The 19,079-nt window shown below is 51.6% G+C and overlaps 1 protein-coding gene across 4 annotated transcripts in view; it reads left to right on the top strand.

Moving 5' to 3' along the window:
- Window positions 1-9,122: 9,122 nt before the first annotated feature.
- PSPC1 (paraspeckle component 1) overlaps window positions 9,123-19,079 on the top strand; it is a 177,741-nt gene continuing 167,784 nt past the window's right edge. For 3 of the 4 annotated variants that reach the window (XM_075337408.1, XM_075337405.1, XM_075337407.1), the window contains exon 1: window positions 9,124-9,595. In XM_075337408.1, the coding sequence (XP_075193523.1) occupies window positions 9,218-9,595 (378 nt within the window). In that variant the 5' untranslated portion in view covers window positions 9,124-9,217. Of the gene's footprint in view, window positions 9,596-19,079 lie in introns of all 4 variants that reach the window. The other variant, XM_075337406.1, reaches the window with a different exon arrangement.

Below are 19,079 nucleotides of genomic sequence, written 5' to 3' on the forward strand. Positions count from 1 at the left end.
CTAAGAATCCCTGCAACAAAACTGTACTGAGATACTGAGAACAACTACAAACTGAATTTTAGCCCCCAATTCACACATTTGTTTAAAAAAAAATGCACTGGCAGCATGTTCTTTTTTCTTGTGTTAAAGATGTACAAAGATAGCTAGATGATAGAAAGACAGATAGCTAATAGAAAGATAGCTTTTACCAGGGGGTACATAGAAATAATGGGGCCCCATAGCAAAAGACTGAATGCCCCCCCCCTCCCGGAATAAAAATATACAATAAAATATCAACATAATAATCATCATACATGCTCCTGGGGGCCGGCACATGTTACTGGGGTTATATACACATTCCTGGGGCAGCTTATAGTCAGAAATAATACATACTACTACATAGTGTTACTGAACAACACCCACCATACCCAGTGGCGTAACTAGAGTTTGATGGGCCCTGGTGCAAAATTTGGACCGGGGCCCCCCCTCCACGTACACCAACACTTAGGGTACGGGATAATGACACTGACACTCTGGGTACAGGATAATGATGCTGACACCTGGCTCTTACCCTCAGCACCCAGGTTTCCCGTGATCTGAAATCCCTCTATCAGAACACAGCTTTCCATGTTCTGGTATCCAGCTTGTCGTCCGCACCCAGCTTTCCCATGCTCTGCTATACATCATTCCCTCAGCACCCAGCTTTCCCATATCAGAGCATGGGAAAGCTGGGTGCTGAGAGATGTATAGCAGAGCATGGGAAAGCCGGGTGCTGAGGGAAAGAGCCTTTTCCCTCAGCACAAAACATTCCCATCCCATGCTTGTATCTTTGTCCCCCCTCATATATAGTTCTCCAAATACTATAATGGCCCCCACATAGCCTTCCATATAGTATAAAGGGTCCCACATAACCCTTCATATATTAGAATGCACCTCCATAGTCCTCCATGTATTATAATGCATTTCCCATAGTCCTCCATGTATTATAATTCACCCCATAGTTCTCCATATATTATACTGCACCACAGTCCTCCATGTTTTATAACGCACCCCCATAGTCCTCCATGTATAAAGTAGCCTCCATAGCCCTTCATATATTATAATGTAGCCCCCATAGTCCTATATGTATTACAATGCAGCCCCATAAACCTTCATATTATATTATGCAGCCCCATACTCCTCCATGTATAATGCACCCATATAGTCCATGTATAAGGTGTCCTTCATGTTTATTATGCAGCCCCATAGACCTCCATGTATAATGCAGCCCCATAGACCTCCATGTGTCATGCAGCCAGCCCCCCAGGGCCTCCATGTGTCATGCAGCAAGCCCCCCAGAGTCTCTATGTGTCATGCAGCCAGCCCCTTCCCAGGCCTCCATGAGTCATGCAGCCAGCCCCCCCCAAGGACTCCATGTGTCCTGCGGCCAGCCCCCTCCAGGGCCTCCATGTGTCTTGCAGCCAGCCCCCCCAGGGCCTCCATGGGGCCTGGCTGCAGGACACATGGAGGCCCTGGGGGGGGGGGCTGGCTGCAGGACACATGGAGTTCTTGGGGTGCAGGCTCCCCCCAAGGACTCAATGTGTCTTGCAGCCAGCCCCCCCAGGGCCTCCATGTGTCCTGCAGCCAGCCCCCCCCCAGGGCCCCCATGTGTCCTGCAGCCAGGCCCCCTCCAAGGACTCCATGTGTCCTGCAGCCAGCCCCCCCCCCCCAAGGGCCTCCATGTGTCCTGCAGCCAGCCCCCCTAAGGGTCTCCATGTGTCCTGCAGCCAGGGTCCCCCCAAGGACTCCATGTGTCCTGCAGCCACTGATTTTTTAAAAAAAAATAAAAAAACAAGTACTCACCTCTCTTTTCCTTCCATCGCAGTTCTGTCCTCACCTCTGTCACTTGTTCACCGCTGCCCGTCCTCACTTCTGTCCTCGTTCCCCCGTGGCTCCGGTCGGCGTCCTCCTGTGCTCTGTGCTCTCACCACACACAGCAGTCGCACAGGAGTAACGTCACCGCGCAGGCACGGGGGAAGACTGATGATGCATAGGACGGCGCCTGCCGCTCTATGCAATATCAAAGCAGTGCGCGGTGACGGGAGTGCGGTGAGTGACAGGAGCGCGGTGAGTGATGGGAGCATGGTGACGGGAGTGCGGTGAGTGACGGGAGCACGGTGACGCCACCGCTGACACCAGGCAGGGGGGCCCGGTGTCAGCGGCGGCGACCGGGTCATACAGCGGCCGCCGCGCCACGTGGTCTGCGGCAGAACAGCGCAGCTCCTCTCACAGAAAGGAGCTGGCGGCAGATCTGCCGGCCGGCCGCGGGCCCCTAACCTCCTGGTTCCGGTCGCAATCGCGACCGCGGTAGTTACGCCCCTGACCATACCTAGGCCAATAATACACTGCAAAATAATGCCACCACTCCATGACCAAATATTATCACCACATAGAGTCTGAATATAATCACCGTCCTGTTACTGAGCAAAGTCCACTGCTTCAAGACCAGTGGATTCACACCGCAAATCCCAAAAAAATCTGCAATATGTGAACTTGGCCTAAAGTAGCGATGTCCTTCTTCGTGCCCCTCACCGCACACACGATATAAATTTTCACATGTCTCCCCCATATAATGGTAACAATTATGACCCCCTTTATAGCCTTAGGAACTATAGTAAAACTCTCCACAGTACAGGGATAATACACAAATACAGTGATGGAACAGCACATGGGCAACACACACACACACACACACACATATATATAGTGATGGCACAGCACAGGGGCACCACATAAACAGAGTGATGGCACAGCACAGGGGCAACACACACACACACAGTGATGGCACAGCACAGGGGCAACACACAGAGTGATGGCACAGTACAGGGGAACACACAGAGTGATGGCACAGTACAGGCAGTTTATTTCTGTAATGTTACAGGCAGACATTTGTACGTTATAATACTCACCTGCTCCTGTGATGTCGTTAGTGGCTCCAGCCTCCTGGCTGCACTTCCTGTGAGTCTTCCTGGCTACTCTGCTTTTTCTTTCTATTCCTTCTGTTCTCTGCTTCTCACTGTTTTTTTCTGCTGTTGCTTTTCTCTCTTCTCTGCTTCTCCTGCACTGTTTTCCTGTTCATCTTTGTTTCTCCCGCCCTTTACTGAACAAGCTCCACCCCCTCTCTTGATTGGCTGTTCTCCTGTCATCTCTCACAGCTCTCCTGACTTGAAGAAGACGCCCAGCCACTCCCTCCTCTTCAGTACAGGCTGCGCACAGTATGCAGTGTGGGCGAGTCTGTATCTCTGCATTGGCCTGCCTGCAGCTATACAAACAGTGCTGGCACCTAGCGGCCTTAATCAGCTGCTTGGTGACGGCCCCGGGGCATGATTCATGAAAGTGAATACGCACACACACCACAGGCAGCCGCCATGGGCCCCTCCAGCTCACGAGCCCCAGAGCAGTGGCATGATCTGCCTCTATTGACATTACGCCACTGGCTTTTACAGGTCTTAACTAAATAAATAAAAGAAAAAAAAATGACATGGGTCCCCCATTTTTTATATTGTTACTCTGGAAGAAGGTCCATGGTTATTGGGCCCTACCCAAGATTAAAATACCAGCCCGCAGCCATCCTAGAAGTGGCACGTCAAATAACATGAGCCAATTTTCGTGCTTCACATTGGCTCTTCCCGATTGACCTGGTGTATTGGTAGTTAGGGTAATGTTTTATGCGGTTGATGTCAGCTGCGTAGGCTGATATCAAGCCCAGGGGTTAGTAATGGAGAGGCATCTATCGGACACCCCCATTACTAACCTAGTAGTCAATCAAAAAAAAAAAAAAAAATGAACACACAAAAAAATTATTCCAATAAACACTCCCTGAAACGTTCCCTCGTTTATCATTTCATTAAAAAAACAAACCCATGCAGCTCCACCTAATCTGTCGTAGTCAATACAAGGATATCTGAAAGAAAACACAAACATAGAGAAATAAAACAAGACACATACCCACATTCACCACTGTATTGAAGGTAAAAAAAAATCATTCCCAGTTAGTCTGATATAGTACAGAGCGAAACTGACGAATAAAGTCTATGGAGCATTGTTCTGATACTCCATAGATTTTGCTAACAGGAAATTCTGGGTCACGCTGTGTTGTGCGAGACTCGGTGCCTCTGATGAGCAGTGAGATCAGTAACATTACCGCTGTTAAGGGTCACCAGGTAATTTCGGATCATGGTGTGTGAAACCCAGCAAACCTGTACAGTGGTAACATTACTGATGTCACTGCTCATTCAAGGCACTGGGTCTCACGCAGCGCAGCTTAATCCAGATGAGCGGTAATGTTATTGATGTCATGGCTCATCAGAGGTGCCCTGTCTCATGCAGCAGAGCGTGACTTGGAATTGCCTATTAGCAAAGTCTATGGAGTTTCAGAACGATGCTCCATTGACTTTGTTCATGAGATTCACTCTGCACTACGTTTAACTAGCTGGGATTTTTTTTGTTCTTTCGAATAAAGTTGTGAACGATGGTGTCTTGTTTTATTTCTCTGTGTATGCATGTTTTTTTTCCCAGATATCCTTTTTTTGGACTATTACTAGTGATGAGCGAACCCATGGATAATTGGGTTCGACAAACGAGCACGAGAAAAAAAAATCGGGATCGCAAAGCGAACTTGAGGCCGACCTTAACCACAAAAATGAACCCCATACAAGTCAATGGGCGATGTTCAGGGCTCAAAAATAGCCATAGTATGCGCTAGAGGGCTGAAAATGGAAGTTAAATGGTAATAAGAGTAGGATAGTTATACATATCATGTTTCCCGCTGTTTCCCAGAGGATCACGCTGCAGTTAGACTCTCTTCTGGGCCCGCTAAATAAGGTTCATGAATATTAACTGCCCCCCCCAGCCAAAAAATACCAGCCCGCAGCTGCCCAGGATTATTGCATCCATTAGATGCAATAATTCTGGGCTTTACCTGGCCCATCCCGATTGCCCTGTGCGGTGGCAGTTGAGGCAATATAAGGGCTTAATGACAGCTGTTTGTCAGCTGCCATAAAGTCCTAGATTAGTAATGGGAGATGTCTATGAGACCATCCCCCCATTACTAATCCTGTAATTGAAAATAAATAAAACACCGAAAAAATATCCTTTATTTTAAATAAAATGCACACACCCTTTTTCACTCCCTTATTAACCCTCAAAATACCCTTGCAGATTTGACGCAATCCATATAAAGTCCCACGACGATACCAGCACAGCTACATCCAAAGTCTGGAGAGAGAGTAGACATGTCCGCTTTCTGCAGGCTCCGAGAAGCACTGACAGCAGCAGGGAGAGCCCGGCTGTGAGCATCAACGTCACTCACATTTCACCAGAGGTCACATCCAGGCTCCCCCACTTGCACAGCCATATCTGCTAGTGACAGCTATCAAGCCTTGCGCATCTACAGTCACATGGCGGCTCTGCACAGCTACTGGGGGCAATTCGGGGGAGTTTGCCTCCTTGTCCAGACGGTCCTGCCGATGGTGAGTAGGCACCCCATTTGTCCAAGGCCCCAGCACTTGCCCGGGTGGTGACACCAGACCTGTGTGTATATATATATATATATATAATGTGGGCATATGTTCATAAAGCTTATCATGCCTATTTTGTGGTTAAACTGGGTGGCCAATAAAAACCTTGGCCACCAAATAAAGTGTGCAGGACATGTTTTGAAAACCTGAGACAGTGGACTAGGTGTCAGAGAAAAAGTCTCAACTCTGGTGTTCCAATGGTGCTGAAAGAGCCTCAAAACCACGCTGATGACGGCTTCTGCAAAGTAAATATTACAGTCATGAACACAGGCATCTTCCATCCAGCACCCAAACCCTGATTATAACTCTAGAGCATCCAAAAAAAAAGGACATTTCTCCTCGACAATTAAAATGTACATACCTACCGCTCTCTGAGTTAAACGATAGACTCACTTTTTCCATTATTCAAATGTATTACGTGCTAATGCTTCTTCAGAATTTTTTGTTACCCCTAATATTAGACTCTAAAACCTTTAATTAACCCCTTCACAACCAAGGATGTACTGGTATGTCCTTGGCTGTGTCTATCCTGTTACACCCCTAATCCCCGTATGTCTGCTGATTTGATCAGCAGACATGTGAGGCTAACAGGCGTGGTGGATCGCCTTTTAACCCCTTAGATCACGCTATCAGAGCGCAACAGCTGGGATTGCTCTATTCTCCACGTCACGAGGCGCTAATGTGTTGGCATGGCAGTGCGGGGTCAGATGATGACCCCTGTCGCTGTCATGACTCACTTCCTGTGAATACTGGCAGAGCACCGGAACTGAGAGGAGATCAGCAATTCTGCTGATTAGAGGGATGCTGAACCATCGCTTTGATCAGCTGCAGCGATCGAACTTCGTAATCATAAAGTCCCCTAGGAGGACTAGTAAAACCAATAAAAAAAGTTTAAAAAATAAATAAATAATAAAAATATTATATATATAAAAGTTCATTCACCTCCCCTTTTGCTTCACTGGAAATAAAGCAATCATAAATAATAATAATAATAATAATAAAATACCCATATTTGGTATTGCCACATTCAGAAATGCCCGATCCATCAAAATATAAAATAAATTAATCTGATCAGTATACGGCGTAGTGATAAAAAAAATTCCAAACGTCAAAATTATTTTTTTTTTGGTGGCTGCAACATTGCATTAAAATGCAATAACAGGTGATCAAAACAGTATATCTACCCAAAAATGGTATAATTAAAAACGTCAGCTCAAGACACAAAAAATAAGGCTAATCTCATACTTGCGTTGAACTGTATCCGTTGCATTGCGTTGTGTGACGGATGCAACGGATGCGTTGCATATAATGGCACAACGGATGCAACGGCTCGAACAAAACAACAGCAAGCTTTTTTTTAATTTTTTTATTTTTTCTTCTTTACAGTTTTACAGGCAGCAGACTATTGTGAACGATCAGCTGATCACCCGGCTGCCGGGCGCTCAGCTGAGCGCTCTCACATGCCGGCGGCCGGGCGATCAGCTGAGCGCTCTCACATGCCGGCGGCCGGGCGATCAGCTGAGCGCTCTCACATGCCGGCGGCCGGGCGATCAGCTGAGCGCTCTCACATACCGGCTGCCGGGCGATCAGCTGAGAGCTCTCCCATGCCGGCTGCCGGGCGCTCAGCTGAGAGCTCTCAATAGCCGGCTGCCGGGCGCTCAGCTGAGAGCTCTCCCATGCCGGCTGCCGGGCGCTCAGCTGAGAGCTCTCAATAGCCGGCTGCCGGGCGCTCAGCTGAGAGCTCTCACATGCCGGCTGACGGGCGATCAGCTGAGAGCTCTCACATGCCGGCTGCCGGGCGCTCAGCTGAGAGCTCTCACATGCCGGCTGCCGGGCGCTCAGCTGAGAGCTCTCAATAGCCGGCTGCCGGGCGCTCAGCTGAGAGCTCTCACATGCCGGCTGCCGGGCTCTCAGCTGAGAGCTCTCACATGCCGGCTGCCGGGAGCTCAGCTGAGGGCTCTCACATGCCGGCAGCCGGGCTCTCAGCTGAGAGCTCTCACATGTCGGCAGCCGGGCTCTCAGCTGAGAGCTCTCACATGCCGGCAGCCGGGCTCTCAGCTGAGAGCTCTCACATGCCGGCTGCTGGGTGTTCAGCTGAGCGCTCTCACATGCCGGCTGCTCAGGTGAGAGCTCTCATATGCCGGTGGCCGGGCGCTCAGCTGAGAGCTCTTACATGTCGGCGGCCGGGCACTCAGCTGAACGTTCGGCCACCAAGAGACAAAATAAAGTTTCTGTGATTTAAAAAAAAAAAAAAAAAAAAAAAGATGAGCATGCGCAGTGAAAAATAGAGGATTCCTTTATATGGCAAATGTCAGTTGTACCATGTTTGAAATTTGAAATTGTTAATAAAACGAAGTTTAAAAAAAACAAATAGAGGATTCCGCTGCTCAAAAAACGTTACGTTACATGCTGCGTTCCTTCCGTTTGTCGGACGCAACGCAGCGTCGGCCAGCGGAAGCAACACAGCTACTTTTGGCACAATCCGTCATCCATACAAGTCTATGGGAAACAGCGAAATCCGTTAACGGATTCCGCTTTTTTCCAGAAGGGCGGGTTGTGACGGAAGGGAAAAAACGCAAGTGTGAAAGTACCCTAAGCCGTCACTGAGCCCCAGATCCCGAAAAATGAGAACGCTACGGGACTCAGAAAATGGTGACAAAAGCGCAATTTATTTTGGGGGACAATTTTCAGATTTGTTTTTCACCAAAACTATACATGTTTGGTATCTATGAACTCGTACCGACCTGGGGAATCATAATGCCAGGTTGATTTTTCCGTATAGTGAACACGGTAAATAAAAAATAACCAAACCATCGTGCAATTGCACTTTATTTCCAATTTCCCCACACTTGGATTTTTTTTCCTGTTTTCCAGTACAATATGGGGCAGAATGAATGGTGTCGTTCAAAAGTACAACTCGTCCCGCAAAAATCAAGCCCCTGATATGGCAATACAGATGAAAAAAATAAAAAAAATAATGGCTCTTGGAAGAAGGGAAGAAAAAAAAAATAAAAAAAACCCGCAAAATCGCGTGGGGGTGAATGGGTTAAACATTTCTCATTTAGGGAAAATACTAATTGATGTATTGCATTTTTTTTTACTTCATATATTGATTTTGCACCTTTTCATTTGGGAAAAATCTGCAAACACAGTCAGCAGAATTCATTTTCAACCGTAGACCTGTGTAATATAAAGAAACATTAATATTTACTAATCTGCCCGTGCATTATATTATACTGTGGACGAAAAACCAGTGTCCAGGGCAGTTTTCCCCCACATTGTCCCTCATGGCTGCTGTCCTGGACTCCACGTGCCCCAGCAACACACACAGTCCAATGCACACAGGCAGCCGCCGCACTACGGCTGTCACAGGCGAGGCTGCTGTGCCCCGACCGAAGTCACTGCCTTTACCCGTGTCCTCCCCGCCCCAGACCCATTTTACCGAAGACCGCTACAACGAATCCAAATAAGTGTTTGGTCTACAGAAAGATGGCCGCCGCCATGACGTGAGCGGGGACGAAAAAGGGCGCACGAGCGCTCGACCTCTCGGAATCGTAACGCCGGCTGAGGTGGTCTAGAGACGTGACGTCACCTGCCGTTGTAAAATTTTCACGGCGCCATTTTGAAGCAGCTCCTCTCCGGTGGCAGTCGCGCAGTCGCCTCTGTTGTTATAGACGGCAATGGCGAACAGGAACCTGAAGCAAGTGCGCATCGAGAAGAATAACAATGGGAGCAACAGCAGCGACATGGTCTCCCCTCCACAGCAGCAAATGATGCTGCCCGGGAGGCACAACAAGCGCGGCGCGGAGATGGCGGAGGGAGACCCGTCTCTGATGCCGCCCAGGATGGAAGAGATGGAAGAAGAGCGAGGGGTGACGATTGATATCAGGAGCTTCCTGAAGCCCGGGGAGAAGAGCTACACCCAGCGCTGCCGCCTGTTCGTGGGCAACCTGCCGACCGACATCACGGAGCAGGACTTCAAGAAGCTGTTCGACAAATTCGGGGAGCCCAGCGAGGTGTTCATCAACCGGGACCGGGGCTTCGGCTTCATCCGCCTGGTACGTAAGTCTGCGCCATTCTCCGCGTGAAATCCTCCTCGCCGTTTCCCTCCGCGCCGTGATCCGTGCGCAGTTTCCCTCCGCGCCGTGATCCGTGCGCAGTTTCCCTCCGCGTCGTCCGTTGTTCCTCTCCACGCCGTGACCTGTGTGCTGTTCCAAGCCGTCTCTCCTCCTCGCCGTGAGCCTCCCCCCCCCCCCTCGCCGTCCGCCGTTCCCCCACCCCCTCCTCGCCGTGAGCCGTCCGCCGTTCCCCCACCCCCTCCTCGCCGTGAGCCGTCCGCCGTTCCCCCACCCCCTCCTCGCCGTGAGCCGTCCGCCGTTCCCCCACCCCCTCCTCGCCGTGAGCCGTTCCCCCACCCCCCTCCTCGCCGTGAGCCGTTCCCCCACCCCCTCCTCGCCGTGAGCCGTTCCCCCACCCCCTCCTCGCCGTGAGCCGTTCCCCCACCCCCTCCTCGCCGTCCGCCGTTCCCCCACCCCCTCCTCGCCGTCCGCCGTTCCCCCACCCCCTCCTCGCCGTCCGCAGTTCCCCCACCCCCTCCTCGCCGTTCCCCCACCCCCCTCCTCGCCGTTCCCCCCACCCCCTCCTCGCCGTTCCCCCCACCCCCTCCTCGCCGTCCCCCCCACCCCCTCCTCGCCGTTCCCCCCACCCCCTCCTCGCCGTTCGCCGTTCCCCCCACCCCCTCCTCGCCGTCCCCCCACCCCCTCCTCGCCGTTCCCCCCACCCCCTCCTCGCCGTCCGCCGTTCCCCCCACCCCCTCCTCGCCGTCCGCCGTTCCCCCACCCCCTCCTTCGCCGTCCGCCGTTCCCCCACCCCCTCCTTCGCCGTCCGCCGTTCCCCCACCCCCTCCTCGGCGTCCGCCGTTCCCCCACCCCCTCCTCGCCGTCCGCCGTTCCCCCACCCCCCTCCTCGCCGTGAGCCGTCCGCCGTTCCCCCACCCCCTCCTCGCCGTGAGCCGTCCGCCGTTCCCCCCCACCCCCTCCTCGCCGTGAGCCGTCCGCCGTTCCCCCCCACCCCCTCCTCGCCGTGAGCCGTCCGCCGTTCCCCCCACCCCCTCCTCGCCGTGAGCCGTCCGCCGTTCCCCCCCACCCCCTCCTCGCCGTGAGCCGTCCGCCGTTCCCCCCCACCCCCTCCTCGCCGTGAGCCGTCCGCCGTTCCCCCCACCCCCTCCTCGCCGTGAGCCGTCCGCCGTTCCCCCCACCCCCTCCTCGCCGTGAGCCGTCCGCCGTTCCCCCCACCCCCCTCCTCGCCGTGAGCCGTCCGCCGTTCCCCCCCCCACCCCCCTCCTCGCCGTGAGCCGTCCGCCGTTCCCCCCCACCCCCTCCTCGCCGTGAGCCGTCCGCCGTTCCCCCACCCCCTCCTCGCCGTGAGCCGTCCGCCGTTCCCCCACCCCTTCCTCGCCGTCCGCCGTTCCCCCACCCCCTCCTCGCCGTCCGCCGTTCCCCCACCCCCTCCTCGCCGTCCGCCGTTCCCCCACCCCCTCCTCGCCGTCCGCCGTTCCCCCACCCCCCTCCTCGCCGTCCGCCGTTCCCCCACCCCCTCCTCGCCGTCCGCCGTTCCCCCACCCCCTCCTCGCCGTCCGCCGTTCCCCCACCCCCTCCTCGCCGTCCGCCGTTCCCCCACCCCCTCCTCGCCGTCCGCCGTTCCCCCACCCCCTCCTCGCCGTCCGCCGTTCCCCCCACCCCCTCCTCGCCGTTCCCCCCACCCCCTCCTCGCCGTTCCCCCACCCCCTCCTCGCCGTTCCCCCCACCCCCTCCTCGCCGTTCCCCCCCCCACCCCCTCCTCGCCGTCCCCCCCACCCCCTCCTCGCCGTCCCCCCACCCCCTCCTCGCCGTCCCCCCACCCCCTCCTCGCCGTCCGCCGTTCCCCCCCACCCCCTCCTCGCCGTCCGCCGTTCCCCCCACCCCCTCCTCGCCGTCCGCCGTTCCCCCCACCCCCTCCTCGCCGTCCGCCGTTCCCCCCACCCCCTCCTCGCCGTCCGCCGTTCCCCCACCCCCTCCTTCGCCGTCCGCCGTTCCCCCACCCCCTCCTTCGCCGTCCGCCGTTCCCCCACCCCCCTCCTTCGCCGTTCGCCGTTCCCCCACCCCCTCCTTCGCCGTTCGCCGTTCCCCCACCCCCTCCTCGCCGTCCGCCGTTCCCACACCCCCTCCTCGCCGTCCGCCGTTCCCACACCCCCCTCCTCGCCGTCCGCCGTTCCCCGCCCCCCCTCACTGTTACCCCCCCCCTTCTCGCCGTGAGCCATCCCCCCTCTGCGCCGTGAGCCGTCTGCACTGTGACCCCTCAATCATCCATCTGATATCTGCATCAGCGCCTCATGGCTCATGGTGTGTTTAACCCTTCATCATCCGCTTCTCTCTGTGATGAGTATCGGTATTTGCAGATCCGGCTTTGGTCATCATCTCTGCAGATCACATTGGGGTAAAATCCAGTGACACATGATCAAAGCATGTGGTTGTTTTCCATACAGCGGTGATGTTTCCCTGCCTGTGGCGTGTGCTCTGTCATCGGTGAATGTGCTGTAAACAGTTGTATTGGGAGCGACTGTCCATAGAAATCAGTGGCCTCCATGGTGCAGTCGCACAATGTGTACTGAGCCCCCTTAAGCCCCTTTCACACATCAGTTTTTTGCCGTCAGTCACAATCCGTTTTCTTGACGGATCCGTCGCAGATTGTGGAAAAACTGATCTGACTAGCTGGGGGCTAAAAAATAATTGGAGCATGCTCAGTTAAAAAAAAACGGAATCCTTCGCTGGATTCCGTCATTAGACGGATGGCGACGGATCTATCGCGCCCATAGGGTTCCATTCTACCAAACGACAGATGGTGACTGATCCATTGCTGTCTGATTTTTTTTTTTTTTTTTTTTTTATGCGTAGACAAATAATGTTACTTTGTGTCTCCGTCCGACAGACAAACAATTTTTGACGGATCTGTCTGACAGATGAAACGTGAGGCAATCCGTCGCTAATACATGTCGATGAGAAAAAACGGATTCAGCGGCATCAGTCGCCGGATCCATTTTTTTCAAAATGTGACTGACAGCAAAAAACTGATGTGTGAAAGGGGCCTTACTTGTCAGTCTTGGGGTGTGTGCACACTATGTTGTTTTCAGGTGTGTACGCTCCATAACCTGCCTGAAAAAGTGAAAAAATAAAAACTAAAAAGAATGTTGCTGTGTAGGAAGGACTCGCTGTTCATGTCTTCAGGCTTTGGAGCTTTTTAAAAGATTGTCCACTACTAGGACAACCCCTTCTGATGCCACATGTTTCCCCCATGCAAAATATGAAAAGTTTTTACTCCCCTCCGGTGCCGGCACAATTCCAGAGGTTGTGGCATCACGCGGGCCCCGCATCCAATCACCACCGGTTTCTCTCTCCGCGCATTCTGATGTATGAGTGATCAACAGGAAGTGAGGCTGCCACCTACTTGTTGATTTCTCCAAGGAGCAAAGCTGACGGTGATTGGGCGCGGGACCCATATGTCGTCACTCAGAACCTCATGAGCCCCAGGAACACTAGTGGCGATGCTGTTAGTACAGCGACGACCGCGGAGGTGACTATAAGCTTTTTTTTTTTGTCTCACTTTGGGGAAGCATGTCGAATAAGAAGTGCCAGTAGTCGACAATCCATTGAACTGCTTAGGTTCCTAGAGTCATGATGTGGCAAAGAGAAGTGCCCCAACCGCTCGTCAGATGGCTGCTCACTAGTTTATTGATACGGTAGCAAGGTTAAAAAAAAAAAAAAAATTAAAAAGACTCTTGAGTAGTGATGGGCGGACCCGGAGTGCTTTCACACATCCGGTTTTTGCTGTGCGGCACAATCCGGTTCTTTGCAGAAAAAACGCAACCGTTTGGGGTTTTTTTCCGCATAGACTTTTTTTATTAGTGCCGGATTGTGCCGCATGGCCTTGCGTTGCAGTCACACACGTCCCCAGACTGTGTGACCGCATCTGAACGCAACCAATCACGGGCGCTGTCTGTGGGTCAATATTGTACAGTAAAAATAAATTAAAATATTTGGCATAGGGTCCCCCCAATATTGTGATACTGAGTACTGATAAATCCCATGGCTACAGGCTGCAGCCCCCAGCCCTGCGCTTGTCTTGGCTGTGTATCGAAATAAGAGGAACCGCATGTGGCTTTTTTTTTTTTTTTTTTTTTAATTCTTTAAATAAACAATTTAAAAAACAGATGTGTGTTCCCCCCCACCTCCCCTTCCAAAATTTTGTTACCCACTCAAGCTAAAGCCCGACAGCTGGGGGCTGGTGTTCTCAGACTGGGGAGGTACGTCGGACCGGCAGGGGTGTTTTAGTGATTAAAAAACAGTGGTTTTTTTTTTGTTATTTTTTTTTTCCAGTTTTTATGTTTTACTTCCACTTACAGATTAGTAATGGGGGGGGGGGGGGTCTTATAGATGCCTCCCATTACTAATCTAGGGCTTAGTGGCAGCTGTAGGCTGTTAACCCCTGCTCTTACCCCAGTCTAATGGCTGCAACAATCTTGGGCGGCTGCAGGCTGTTATTTTTAGGCTTCAAGGTAGCCTAATAACGATAGCCCTCCCAAGTTTGAGAATACCAGTCCCCTGTTGTTGGGCTTTATCTTGGCTGGGTACCAAAATTTTTTAAAATTATTTACTTAAAAAAAAAAAAGCGCCGCATGGGGATCCTTTAATTTTGATACACAGCCAAGATAAGCGCACGGCTCGGGGCTGCAACCTGTAGCTGTGGGCTTTATCTATACTGGGAATATGGGGGCGCCCTACGCCAATTTTATTTATATTTACTGTACGATATAGATGCACACAGCGCCTGTGATTGGATGCAGTCAGCTGACACGCAGAGTAGGGGCGCAGCTGACTGCAACCAATCACAGGCGCCGGTGGGCGGGGAAAACAGTGAATATTCAGTAAGGGTTAATCAGCCCCGGAAGGTAATGATCGGCCTGGAAACAGTGTTCCGCCATGATGGATGCTCGATAAGTACAGCGCACGCGCTCCCATCCCCCTATCCCTTCTACCACCATTTTTAAATTGCTGGATTCTGGTCCCCATAGAGTTGTATGGGGACCGGAACCGGATTTTAAAAACTAGATAACAGGGAACCGCCAGTCCCTGTTATCTGTGAGTCCACCCATCACTACTCTTCAAGAAAAAAAATGCGGGATTTTCCAAAAGTGTCTCTTACTTTTAAAACTTGGTGGATACGAAAGACATTGTGTGCATATAACCTCAGGGTACGTGCACATGCTCAGTATATGCAGCAGAAAAATCTAGGGCAAGCACTGGAGTATTGGTAGGAAAAACAACTGAAAGGCTGTGTGCGCACACTGCACTTTTGTTTCCTCAGCAAAAAATGCACCCTCTGGCAGAAAAACGCATGTGTTTTTGACGCGCTTTTCGGGGGGGGTTTTGACGTGTTGCAGTGCGTATTTGCCCATACATTTTTGCCCATGCACTTTTCACTATATTCAATGGAAAAACGCAGGGAAAAACGCAAAAAGGATTGACTGCAGGGAAAAAAGAAGCAACGTGTGCAGTCTTTCTCATAGATTTTGCTGGGGAAGGAAATGCATGCAGTTTAGGGCAATAAACTGCACCAAAAACGCATAAAAAACTGCACAGGGCCATACTGTTTTTTTTTTTTTTTTTTTTTTTTTTTTTTTTTTTTAATGTTCTTGCACAAGAAACACTGCTTTATTTTGCTGGAAAAATGCATCATGTGAACATACCTAAAGACTACATGCTACAGTGATATTTTATCATGAAAGTAGGACTTTTAACCCCTTCACGACCGATGCCGGATATATCCGTCATGGATCGTGTGAGGTTAATCCGCCGCCCCCTGCCATGGGCAGGTTGCGACGATCCGCGCACATTTCAGCTGTTTTTAACAGCTGACATGCGCCTGCAAGTTACAAGTGGAATCGCTTCCACTTGCAACTTTTAACCCCTTACATCTCGCTGCCAAAGTGTGGCAGCGAGATGTATATGTGCGCGGCCATTACTTTCACTTACCGCCGCTCCCACCGGAAGTCACGTGCGTGATCACGTGACTTTCGGTGGTTGCCATGGTAGCACAGGGTCATGTGATGACTCCTGTAGCTGACATGAATTACTTTCGGTTTCACTCGGCCTGGAGCAGAGTGAAGCAGAAAGTGAGCATATCTTCTGTTTACAGCTGTGATCAGCAGATAGGGCAGAGCGATTGAATTGTTGATCCATATAGCCCCCTAGGGGGACTAGTAAAATAAAAAAAAGTTTTAAAAAAATAAAAAAACCCTAAAAGTTCAAATCACCCCCCTTTCACACCATTAAAAATTAAAGGGTTAAAAAAATAAAAAATATACACATATTTGGTATCGCCGAGTTCAGAATTGCCTGATCTATCAAAATGTAAAATTAGTTAATCTGATTGGTAAATGACGTAGCGTCAAAAAACTTCCAAACATCAAAATTACGTTTTTTTGGTTGCTGCAAGTTTTGCGCAAAATGCAATAACAGGCGATCAAAAGGTAGCATCTGCGCAAAAATGGTACCGTTAAAATTGTCAGCTCGAGACGCAAAAAATAAGCCATCACTGAGCCATAGATCCCAAAAAATGTGAACGCTACGGGTTTCGGAAAATGGCGCAAAACGTACGCCACTTTTATTGAACAAGCTTGTGAATTTTTTTAACCCCTTAGATACAAGTAATCCTATACATATTTGGTGTCTATAAACTCGCATCACACCAACACATCAGTTTTACCATATAGTGAACATGGTGAATAAAATATCCCAAAAACTATTGTGCGATCACACTTTTTTTGCAGTTTTTCCACACTTGGAAAATTTTTGCTGTACAACTCGTCCCGCAAAAAACAAGCCCTCATATGGTAAGATTGACGGAAAAATAAAAAAATTTCGTAAGAACGGGAGCAAAAAAAAAATACAAACGGAAAAACGGAAAGCGCCTGGGGCTTAAGGGGTTGAAGCGCACCAATCACCAGGATTTTCCTATATAACCTAAAGCCAGTGCTATACTGGAACTATCACGCTGATTCTGTATATACCTTTAGTTGTCAGCTCGGATGTATAGTATTTGAAACACAAGCATGTAAAATTTATAAAATGAACAATTTTTTGATTGGTAGTGCCAATCAGCTAATAGCTGGGGTGGCTTTTAATAATGATTTCCGCCCCCCCTGCCTATCTTTCCTCCCTCTTTTATTTATGCTAATTCTATTATAGCAGCGTTTTACTAATGGTTGTGGCTAGAAGGATCTTAGAAGGACCTGTGCTGATGTCATACCCATGTAACCAGAAAGGGTAAGGCCTAAGCCAACAGAAAAATGTTGCTTCCTGGTATCAGCTATGTTGGCTGAGGCCCCGCCCCTTCTGGTTAAATGGGTATGACATCAGCACAGGTCCTTCTATCCACAACCATTAGGCCTAAGACACATAGCACGAGAGTCGGAGCGAGTGGAATGCGATAAAACATCGTATTCTACTCGGACCAATATTAGAACCAGAGAGAGTGGAGTCTTTAGATTTGCCCAGTAACAGAAACACCCAAACAAGCCATAGTTAGAAATGTATAAAACATTTTATTATATAGATGCTGTAGGGTATAACATAAAAATAGATAGAGGACCAAGGAGTAAGGACCAATTAGCCTATGTGTCAGCACCCATGAGCGATTATTTTCTCAGCCCTTATCAGTCTGAGAAAACAGTCGCAGCATGCTGCGGGTGGAATGCGATCCTTGTTTCTCTCGCACCCATTCAGGTCTACGGGGCGAGAGAAAAATCACACTGCACTCACAGTATACCGGTGTACCACGAGTGCAGGGCGAGAATGGCAATAGCCGGCTACGGAGGAGAGAGGGAGATAAATCCCTCCCCTCCTCAGCGCCAGTCCTTCCCTCCTCAGCGCCAGCCCACCCCCCGCAGCTGTGGTCCGATCGCAAGATCAGACCTCAGTCGCAGTGACACTCGCATGAAACATGGCTCACGAGCAGAGTGTCATGCGAGGATCGCAGTAGTGCCCCGTGTGGCCCGGCCTTAGTAAAACGCTTCTATAATAGAATTAGCATAAATAAGAGGGAGGTACAATAGCCAGGGGGGCGGGAATCACTGCTGCTGCCGATCAAAATGCTGTTAACTTTTCAAACTTTTCTTGCTTGTGTTTCAAAACCTAGACATCCCAGCTAACTAAGGCTACTTTCACACATCAGTTTTTTGCAATTAGGCACAATCCAGTTTGTGCCTGATGCAACGGATCCGTCTCAGATTGTGTAAAAACTGATGCGAGAGATCTGGTAAAAAAAGAATCTGTTTTTTTTTTTTTTATGCTGAGAGAGACCCCATCATCACCGCGCACACGCAGGCACTCCCGCAGGCATCATCACCGCACACACGCAGGCACTCCCGCACGCATCATCACCGCACACACGCAGGCACTCCCGCACGCATCATCACCGCGCACACGCAGGCACTCCCGCACGCATCATCACCGCGCACACGCAGGCACTCCCGCACGCATCATCACCGCGCACACGCAGGCACTCCCGCACGCATCATCACCGCGCACACGCAGGCACTCCCGCACGCATCATCACCGCGCACACGCAGGCACTCCCGCACGCATCATCACTGCGCACACGCAGGCACTCCCGCACGCATCATCACCGCGCACACGCAGGCACTCCCGCACGCATCATCACCGCGCACACGCAGGCACTCCCGCACGCATCATCACCGCGCACACGCAGGCACTCCCGCACGCATCATCACCGCGCACACGCAGGCACTCCCGCACGCATCATCACCGCGCACACGCAGGCACTCCCGCACGCATCATCACCGCACACGCAGGCACTCCCGCACGCATCATCACCGCACACGCAGGCACTCCCGCACGCATCATCACCGCACATACGCAGGCACTCCCGCACGCATCATCACCGCACATACGCAGGCACTCCCGCACGCATCATCACCGCACATACGCAGGCACTCCCGCACGCATCATCACCGCACATACGCAGGCACTCCCGCACGCATCATCACCGCACATACGCAGGCACTCCCGCACGCATCATCACCGCACATACGCAGGCACTCCCGCACGCATCATCACCGCACATACGCAGGCACTCCCGCACGCATCATCACCGCACATACGCAGGCACTCCCGCACGCATCATCACCGCACATACGCAGGCACTCCCGCACGCATCATCACCGCACATACGCAGGCACTCCCGCACGCATCATCACCGCACATACGCAGGCACTCCCGCACGCATCATCACCGCACATACGCAGGCACTCCCGCACGCATCATCACCGCACATACGCAGGCACTCCCGCACGCATCATCACCGCACATACGCAGGCACTCCCGCACGCATCATCACCGCACATACGCAGGCACTCCCGCACGCATCATCACCGCACATACGCAGGCACTCCCGCACGCATCATCACCGCACATACGCAGGCACTCC

Source organism: Anomaloglossus baeobatrachus, chromosome 2 (assembly GCF_048569485.1).
Source record: "Anomaloglossus baeobatrachus isolate aAnoBae1 chromosome 2, aAnoBae1.hap1, whole genome shotgun sequence".
Lineage (NCBI taxonomy): Eukaryota > Metazoa > Chordata > Amphibia > Anura > Aromobatidae > Anomaloglossus > Anomaloglossus baeobatrachus.